The sequence below is a fragment of the Amphimedon queenslandica genome, unplaced genomic scaffold (assembly GCF_000090795.2).
Source record: "Amphimedon queenslandica unplaced genomic scaffold, v1.1 AMPQUscaffold_12572, whole genome shotgun sequence".
In the NCBI taxonomy this organism is placed as follows: domain Eukaryota; kingdom Metazoa; phylum Porifera; class Demospongiae; order Haplosclerida; family Niphatidae; genus Amphimedon; species Amphimedon queenslandica.
The window spans coordinates 8,239-18,492 of NW_003547191.1; the positions used below are offsets into that span (position 1 = coordinate 8,239).

General features: G+C 33.1%; 1 protein-coding gene and 1 long non-coding RNA gene across 6 annotated transcripts in view; both read right to left on the bottom strand.

The window, feature by feature from the left end:
- Positions 1-1,857: 1,857 nt before the first annotated feature.
- On the bottom strand, positions 1,858-6,009 carry LOC109587423 (ankyrin repeat domain-containing protein 7-like). The gene is made up of 5 exons (XM_020003666.1): positions 5,956-6,009; positions 5,073-5,171; positions 3,279-3,377; positions 2,058-2,133; positions 1,858-1,874 (listed from the first exon to the last, which is right to left on the bottom strand). The coding sequence occupies exons 1-5, from the start codon at positions 6,007-6,009 to the stop codon at positions 1,858-1,860; spliced, it is 345 nt and encodes a 114-aa protein (XP_019859225.1).
- A 3,237-nt stretch (positions 6,010-9,246) lies between these two features.
- LOC109587426 (uncharacterized) overlaps positions 9,247-10,254 on the bottom strand; it is a 3,602-nt gene continuing 2,594 nt past the window's right edge. For all 5 annotated transcript variants that reach the window (XR_002187611.1, XR_002187609.1, XR_002187612.1 and 2 more), the window contains 4 exons: positions 10,088-10,197; positions 9,532-9,728; positions 9,420-9,476; positions 9,247-9,375 (listed from right to left, as the gene is read on the bottom strand). This is a non-coding gene — a long non-coding RNA (uncharacterized LOC109587426). The remainder of the gene's footprint in view (positions 9,376-9,419; positions 9,477-9,531; positions 9,729-10,087; positions 10,198-10,254) is intronic.

Genomic DNA, 10,254 nt, shown 5'->3' on the forward strand with positions numbered 1-10,254 from the left:
AAAGGTCTTTTAATTTATGGTGGAATGACAAAATAAAAGCTTCAATTATTTTGATTGGCTCAGAGTCAAAGAAAAGCAGTACTGTGCTTAGCTATACAGTTACATTATGCTTAAATTGCAGCTGAGATTCTTTGCTAATAATAAAGGTAGAAGAGCATGCTATAAAATTGTCTTCCAATGGGTCATCCATGCAAGTTAGTTTATGCTCATGCTAGCCCCTTCAATGTTTTACATTCGTCTAGTTAAGCAAACATTGTGATATCATCATGTACTGCTCATCCTTTAAATTCTACAGTATTCTTCCAGTTATACTAGCTGTAGTTTAATGCATGTATTAACGGACATGTGTTTTTACAATATTACTGCTACCACATTAGATCATACCCAGTAGTACACACATGGGGCGTGACCTGAAGATGGGCCTGACTGGAGATGCAATACATACAGAGTGGTACTTTGCTAGCCCAATTACTAATGAGCAGGTACATGTACATGTATAAGTACCAGTACAATACAAAGGATAGTGTATCAATATTGACAGTCAGTGTATAACAATTAAGCTATTCCTACAATTAAAATGTATTTTATACTACATGTGTATGTATCTATGAAAACGTACATGTACATGTATGTACACTGTACAGTGTTTCCTTGCTATAAGGTGGTTAACAATATTTCTGCTAGTCCTCAAGTTATGCTAATACTCAAGTTGAATTTTGTTCTAGTCTAGTGTCAAGCATGAGTCAAAGGTCGACCTGCCCATGCTTTTGATTGAATTGAAGGAACTTTTAATAATAATAGTAATTCACACATAATACATGTATAAGTACACGTACATACTACACACTAATATATTTGGTTAAATTAAGGACTAGTGTACATTAATACACAATATTGATGGACATTATAAAATAATATTAAGCAATTCCAGCAATTAACACATGAATCATGTGTAATGGGTTGTTGCTATATACTTGCCCTAAATGCTCTACTACATGTACATTGTAGTTATACATGCACTTCAGTATAATACATGTATTAATGGGACAAGACACTGTAACACAAGTCAGGTGAGTGGTCACAAAGACAAGATGAACCATGAAATGTTCAACATTCATTAACTTAATAAATAAATCATTGAATGATTGAAGAATGCATGTAGAATGATGTACATGTATCATTAATATAAAAGCTCTACATAATACTCAACTATTGACTGTACACATATTAATTATACAAGTCATTATGCTGTATTGAAATGGGATTCAATTATGATTGTGACAAGGTGTTATCAAAACAACTTACATGTACATGTACATGTATTCTCATTAGCAGCTAAAACATAAACAGAGAATTATTCACAGGTTAGTTTGTACATGTATACTCATGAGTACAGACTTGTTCAATTTAGGCTATTATTATCAGGACCTGCTCAAAATCTATCACTTTTTATTCTCCAGTTTATCATACGTACATGTACATGTAGACCAGGAATAGTCTCACAATACATGTACTTAACTGATTCTATAGAAATTAAGTTAAATGTGTCATTATTATGAGCAACAACCTACCAATAAGACACATGCATGTACATGTAATGGGTATGACAAAGTTTTGTACATGTACATGTTTTTGAGAAATGAAACAAAGTTTACCAATACATACAAGTACATACCAGTACACATACCAAGTGTACTGTGTACATCAGTGTGGCTCACATCAGCTGTGAGGGACTGTACTGTACATGCATAAGAGTACATAAGAGGAACAATAGTAACCTAATAGTGGGATACAACTACCATGCATTAATATACACATTATACACTATAAGCTATTGCTATATAACTCATACACAATTTAATTCATAGAAGAAGCTAATAGGGAAGGAATGGACAACAAATAATCATGTGACACATTTTTATTATTTAAATTAATTTTACACATGATAAGGGAGGAAGCTGTAGCTGATGACTCAAGCTGTTTGATAAAATTTACTAACAATACAGTACTACATACAGTATAATAACATCAGTTCAATAAACTAATAAATACATTACCTGAGTGTACTCTCAGTATAGTGGCAGTGTCACTATGATTATTTTGTTCAGCATAGCCAAGAGCAGTCCCACCAAGCTATACAAGGTAAACATTGATTAACATGATAGTACAATGTTATCACAATCAAACTAAAAACCAACTTTAATTGTTGGTCTGTCTTCAATACTCCATAGTATTGAGTATGTTAGAGACAGTGGAGGTACATTTAGTGTACAAGTATACATTTTACTGATATAAATAATTACATGTACAATACTACTAGTCTACATGTACATGTACATGTATATTTACACTGTTGCAGTATCAATAAAATGTTCTTGGTTATAGCCATAAACTCAGTTACTATACATGTAGATTGAGAAACCTTCATGACTGGGATAATAATTTTCAAAGGTGCTTAAATTTTGATGCTTAATGCACATAATATTAATTTAAGTTGATGTCAATACAGACACTGAACACAAGGGACCATAGTGTCCTAGTGGGAGGTGTCTGTAAATCAGATACTGCCCCAGTAGGTAAGTGATATAATTACATCAATTTGAGTGGGTGGATCACATTATATATTCATGCACAGTATAACTACATTCTAAGTATGTCCTCCATACCAAAGAAAATGTCAATGCCCACTGGCCTCTTGTAAGTCTATCTGACATTATTATACTATTATACATGTAACATTATAAAGTATTACCATGTAGAAATGTAATTGTTCTGAAACTTTAAACTTTCAAAAACGCTACACATAGCAAATGTTTCGTTTAAAATTTTTAACAAATTACAAAAATTACTTTCGATACTTTATTCAAAATTATTGAGATTTCTTATTTTTTAGCTTTCAATATTTTAAAAATAAAAAATCGAAAGGTCATTACCATCAAAAATTCAAAATTTGTCTATACTCAAAATTTTTGAAAATCGGCACCCAAAAATAAAGTATAAAATTTTGATTTTTTTTCTATATTTTTTACTCATATATTTTCAAAAATTTCAGGCCACAAAAATTTCTGGCTATACTTTAATCAAAAATTATTGACATAAAATAATTATTTTAATAAAAATGCTTTCCATAAAGTGATACAGTAGAGTACATTAAGCTATACATGTACATGTACACACACTGTATGAGATATACAGCACCTGCGGTTACTTTGATCCACTCACTCAAAAGGATATACATGTACAATCACTATTGGAGTATAATTAATGATTATACTTACTCTATCAGAAGCAGCTACATCTGCTCCTTTTTCAAGGAGCATTGTCACCATCTGTGTGCTTCCATTCATAGCTGCTACCATGAGAGGAGTGTATCCAGCCTATAAAAAGAAGACAGGATAATAAAGACACTAACACTACACAGTCAAGTGTCATATCATCTTGTGTACTGTAGTAGTCCAATATAATAATAATGTTAATACTCATTATAATGTGTTATACACAAAATGAACATTTATTAATTTTTACACAGAAACACAAAAGTTTCAGTCACACTAGAGGTCAGGTCATCAAAGCATGCATGTAGAGAAGTATGGGCCACTCACAAAAGGATTATATTCATGAAATTCTGTCTTCTCTCTCATTTGAGGAAGTTTTTAGTTTTTAAAATAACCCTGTGACATTTTTTAAACGACTGCTTCTTAATGGCTTTTAATTATTAATAAAAACTAGGGCAATTAATTTAAACACAGTGAAATTAATATTTTCACAAAAATCATAAAGAGAGAGAGAGAGAGAGAGAGAGAGAGAGAGAGGGAGGGGGAGAGGGAGGGAGACAGACAGACAGACAGACAGAGAGAAAGAGACAGAAAGAGAGAGAGAGAGAGAGGGAGGGAGGGAGAGAGAAAGAGCTAGGGAGGGAGGAATACAGACACACAAAGGCAGAGAGTGACAAAGAGACAGAGAGAGGGAGGGACGGAAGGATGGAGGGAGACAGACAGACAAATTTAGAGACAGAGAGAGGGAGGGACGGACAGAGGGAGAGAGACAGAAAGAGGGAGGGAGGGAGATAGACAGACACACAGAGGGAGAGAGTGACAAAGAGACCGAGAGAGGCGAATTTAGAGACAGCTAGAGAGAGAGAGGGAGGAAGAGAGGGAGGGAGGGAGGGAGACAGACAGACAGACAGAGGCATACAAAGAGACAGAGAGAGAGCTAGGGAGGGAGGGAGACAGACAGACAGAGACAAAGAGACAGAAAGAGAGAGAGAGAGAGAGAGGGAGGGAGGGAGAAAGAGCTAGGGAGGGAAGAATACAGACACACAGAGGCAGAGAGTGACAAAAAGACAGAGAGAGAGAGAGGGAGGGACAGATGGACGGAGACAGACAGAGACAGAGAGAAAAAAAATTAGAGACAAAGAGAGAGAGGGAGGGCGAGAGAAAGAGCTAGGGAGGGAGGGAGGGAGGGAGAGACAGAAACAGACAGACAGAGACAGAGACAGAGAGGGAGGGAGAGAATGAGGGAGGGAGGAAGACAGATAATTTACTAGTGAATTTAATATTTTCACAAAATCATGAAAATCATTTGTACCCATATGGTAATTAAGCTACATTGCACTTTATGGTAAAGATTCACACTAGCAACAAAACATCAAATTTGTAATAAAATGTGTGGCCAATGTATTGTAATGTAATGTATTGTACACATGTATTGTTGAATTTCTACATTAATAAAATAAATAAAACACACTCTAAACTAAAAGTAATTATACACAAATATCAAAAGATCATACTACTTGTACATGTATTATGTACATGTTTACACATAATTCAAATACATGTACTATACATGTAATTCATGATGGCACAGTATACTCCTCACAAAAATGTGTACAACAAAATTTTATCATATTAAAAATTACAACGTGCAAGGTAAACTAATACATAAACAATATTGGAATATCACACAAATAAATATAAAGAACAACATGTATTGGAACTGGTTTATTATCAACTAGCATGTACTACATTACATCATGTTGCAATAATGTGTGTATCACTCAATATACAACTCACATCATTTCTAGACTCAAGGTCAGCTCCATTACTGAGTAACCACTGGACAGCATCACTCCTGTTATAGTAAGCTGCTGCATGTAATGGAGTGAAGCTACCCTATAAGAAATAAACACAACAAATAAAGTACATACAAAATGATAAATAAAATCAATTTTATTACACCATTATCATACAGTTCCATAAAATCACAGTATTTTCAATTAGTAACTAATAATGCAAGCATAATAATTCAATGACTGAATAATTAGTTATAATGTATGGTATATAACTACAATGTATTTTATACCAATATTGTTATGTTGTGTGCTATCCTTCACAATAGAAATGTATAAAATTCATTATTTCCTCAAAAAATGCAATAAAAATAATAAGGACTGATCCTTCAATAAACACACACCACCAGAAAGAAGGGACTATGAGTGTCATCAATAGGATACTGTGTTTGAGGAACATACAGTATTTCCTCATGGAAACACCTACACCCAATAAATGCCCGTACCTGTATAAAGTATAAACACCTAGAGACAGCATAAAACATTGACAATAAATGCCCATGCTTGTTTAGATGCCTATGCCACACCCACTTTCCCCACGTGGTTACTGGCACACACTACAGGCAACATAGCAGTTGTAGCTGAGAAGGAAGCTCATAGAAGAAGACTCCTTGGCAATGAATTTAAATGTCTATCCTCATATAAACACCTACTTCATTTAAACACCCAGCAAACGGGTCTCTATAAGATAAATGCCTAGGTGCTTCCATGAGGAAATATGGTAATTACACAATATTAATATAATAAACTGATTTATAACTAAACTGCAGGTACTTTTACATTATACAAGTCATACTAATACACTAGTCACTACATCATACACTTACCACATCAGGATAATGCCAATTGATATCTGCCCCATTAGAGAGGGCAGTCCTCATTCCTTGAATATCTCCTCCCCAAGCTGCATACCACAACTGTTGGTCCTACAGTATTAACAAGTGAATGAGTGTATTATTAACAGTTATTATAATAGTAATATTAATCACTCCTATGTCTCATTATCACATAATCTCATTCAAACACAAAATTCACAGAATATGTAACCAGTGACAATAACCGACCATAAACAACACATAAACAATACATGTACATATAAAAACAACTTTTAATGGAAAAATACACAAACAACTGAGCCATTCATTTACATGTACTTGTATAACATATGAGAGTATTGATTGATCGTGAGAAATTTGAGAGAAATTGTCTAAATTGATAGGTTGGCCAATTAAGTTTTGACAAATTAATTAATTCCTAACACGTGTCACCTAATAATTGACAATAATTTGTGAGTTTTAATTTGGAGTATTTTTTAAATTACCAACTTGACAAATTTAATCCCTCACCAATAAATCCTCCAATACAGTACATGTACATGTATATCCTTATAAGGAAAGAGAGTGTCCCTCCCTCTACAAAGAGTGTGTCTGGTGTATTAGTATACATTGAATCATTGAGTATCTATGACTGGACACATAAGTAGGACTAGGACTAGGGTAGTAGGAGGAGGAACACCTAGTGACAATATTACATAAATACCCAGTGGAAGAGATACAAACTACTACACTACTAGATGAGGGTCCCATTACTGACATTGTTATGATAACACATTATACTATCTACAATACACTGGACTAATGTTTACTGGTATTCCTAATTTAGTGAATTTCATGCATCATCTAACACAATTTGTAAATAATTAAATTCCAGAAAATTGAATTATGCTTAGTATAATTAATCCTGGCCCAAAAAGGAGGTTTCAATCTTCATAATATACACATGAGGTTATTCAATGTTTAGTGTACTTAGTTCCACCAGAAGTAAGGTTGAAAGATGAATGAGGTAATGTATGGTAATAGACCAGACCCTTGCTTTGTAGAGGGAGGGACTGGCTATGTGAGACTAATAAGGAATGAATCTAATCAAGTGGAAATTTGTACTCATTACAAGTCCTTTTATGTAAAGATATTTACTCATTGATATTGTTCTATTAGTATACTCCCACTACTGACTATACATACTGTCAATGAATCAATAAATACATAAACATGTATCTATGATATAGTGTCATATCTGACACTGGACAGGAGATTGTAGTGCATAGTGGGGAATTTCCTTAGGGTGTTGTTTTATCTAAAATTAAAATTCAGCAGAAAAAATTATCTTGTAATCATTAATTAATGGCTCTAATTCTCAGAAATGAAAATATAAAGCAGTAATATTATTGATATTATACTAAAATTAATGTATCACTCCCAATGGATCATTGATGGTAGGTATATCTAGTGAATAAATGAATATGGAAAATTTACTGTCTCAAAGCAAAAATAACTCGGAGGCCATTAGCTGTGCATGGAATAATACAGTACACTGTATGTACATGTACATTGGCAGTACAAGACGTGACAGAAACATTATATCTGAAATTTGGGACAATTCCCAAAACTAACTACATCAATTGAATCATATACATGTATATGTAGATCTACCCACACATTAACCAACAGTACACTATCATGTATTTGTATCAGTACATTACTAACACAATACGTACAATACATTAATTATATACTCTATTGATAGTATATACTTACTGGAGTCTTACGAGTAGCCATTCCTAACAAAAGAGAGCGAAAGAAAATGAGAAAAGAACTTAAAGAAGAGAATGAGAGGCTTGAGAACGAATCAGGAAGCTGAAGTCAGCAGGATTAGGGCGTGTCCAACAATAATATTGTAGGTGTGGACTAGATCTACCCACGTGAATACACGTGGGTTGACTGTGCTGGAATTAAGTACTAAAGAATGCATGTGATATCATCCTCTGAAGACTTAACAATAATACTCAGTGTCAGTCTCTGATCCATTGGAATGAATCTACTATTTAACAATCATGATCTCTTTATTAGGATCCATTTTATACACCTGTCATTTTACATAGAGGCACGTCGGCTAACTGGACAGTGATTTGTAGGCCATGACTTGGCAACATTCAGACAGTTCACAATGAAGTAAATATCAACTAGTTACTGACAGTATGAAATGAAATGTTTTATGAGTAAATAGTGGGTCATTTATCAAATTTGTCAGTATTAATGAAGAGAGAGCTTCATTTTTATCATTTTTATATTTTGTCCTGATACATATACATGCACTCATATTGTGTAGAAAGTTTGAGCTGACTTTGTTCAAAATAGATTTTTAAAGCTGCTTTAAAATTGGTTAAGAGTCCCTGTACTAGGATAACCAAATTTCGCCAAATTAATTATAATAGGAGGAAATTTTGCATTTTTATGATGCAAATATATGTACTTCTATTGCATAAAAAGTTTGAGCTGATTTCAACCAAAATGGATTTCTTTAAATTTTTAAAGTTGCTCTAAAATTGGCTAAAAGTCACTGTACTATAGTACAGGTTTACAGCCTAATTTTGCCAAAATTGAAAAGGAGAGAATTTTTTATTTTTATTGCACTTTATGATACTTATACATTTTCTTGTTTTGTGTATAACGTTTGAGCTAATTTTCTTCAAAATTTGATTTTATTACATTTTCTGATGCATATACATGTACATGTATTTATGTTGTGTAGAAAGCTTGAGTTAATTGATTCTAAACTTTTTAAGTTGCTGAAATTACTATCTATTTTTGTTATTGTGTTCCCTCCATTGTTTGGCGTGATTTTGTAGAAAACCATGGACTATTAGCATGTGTTTCTTTTGATTTTTTTTTGAAAAATTACTACTTTTAAAATGGCTGTAAGTCAACAAATAAATTGTTTGAATCAACTCTATGTCAACTTTATGTTATTCAATAAAGCATCATTAATCATTTCTTTTCATTTATTATAGGTTGCGGACCTGCATGAGGCTGAACTCATCATCTCAAGGACTGATCTCACATTCATACACTGAAGATCTATAGACTGGGTTTAGGAACTAAGGACTGTAACACTATAAGACTGGTTTAATTAATTAAAATTATTGTTGACTTGTACTCTGCATGTATGACTGAAGTGTGTTTCTTATTTTATTGTCATTTTTCATGATTTAATCTCATTTCTGTTTATAAGTCATTGCACCTGCTTCTGCATTAATGGCTCTCGCAATAATTTAATCAAAATTCATAATAATCAATGATAAAAAGACAACTTTGTGTATTAAACAAAAGTGCTAAAATTATAAACAATAATGTTATGTAATTCTTTATAGTCTTCAGTTAATGTACAGCTTCAAACAGCAAACAATTAACCTATAGCAATGACAACATATTGAACAATACTATACTTAGAATACTTCTCAATGTAGTCTTCAATAGCAGAGAATTGTACTTATCCTCTTAGTGTCATTTACCTTACAATGGAATGTAATTCATCATACATAGTTATAACTATGTATGATGAATTACATTCCATTGTACTGTTAGTATCTATTCTTCTTGTATGTAGTGCTCTTAGCATCACTAGCAGTAGTAGCCACTAGTGATCCCAGGCAGTGTCACGTGGAGGTGGCACTACATTGCTGCCCACACTAGAACAGAGAACAATATAATTATATTGACACATACCTAATGTACTTGAACCTTTAACAGGAACTTGCTATAACCTTAGGAAAGAGAAGGTTAATACATGACACATACTGTAAGATATGTCCATTTTTAAATATCCAAACTTGTGATTTTAGAGAGGAAATTTTTAGTAAAATAGGTATTTTGATAATAGCCATTCACCAAAATAAAACCCACCATTATGAACCATTATGTACACATGTACATGCTCAATGGGACATGGACACAAATTAAAACACACCAAAATTTAGCAGTTGAACAAATGCCACAACTTCAAATTACCAGAAGCATACTAGTTTGGATAATTTTAATTGCATTAGGTAGCTATTTAAAAACTGATTTATGAAGCACATACAGACACATCAAATGTCCATTATGTACATGTAAATGTATTTACCAGTGAAAGTGTGAGGAGCAGTTAGGACATGTAACCACATCTTCACTAAACCTGAACAACAGATCCCTTGAATGACAAACACCACATCCTGTACCATTAGCTGAACATTTCTACATAAAAATATTACAAGATAACACGTTACTAGTCACATGTACATCATGCATGAC

What these genes read in the sequence shown, in the direction of transcription:
- LOC109587423 (XM_020003666.1), bottom strand. Translation starts at nt 6,009, where the DNA reads ATGAGGACTGCCCTCTCTAATGGGGCAGATATCAATTGGCATTATCCT. An exon ending in ATTGGCATTATCCTGATGTG is followed by an intron (nt 5,172 to 5,955) that starts GTAAGTGTATGA and finishes TATTTCTTATAG; the next exon opens with GGTAGCTTCACTCCATTACA. An exon ending in ACCTTGAGTCTAGAAATGAT is followed by an intron (nt 3,378 to 5,072) that starts GTGAGTTGTATA and finishes TTCTTTTTATAG; the next exon opens with GCTGGATACACTCCTCTCAT.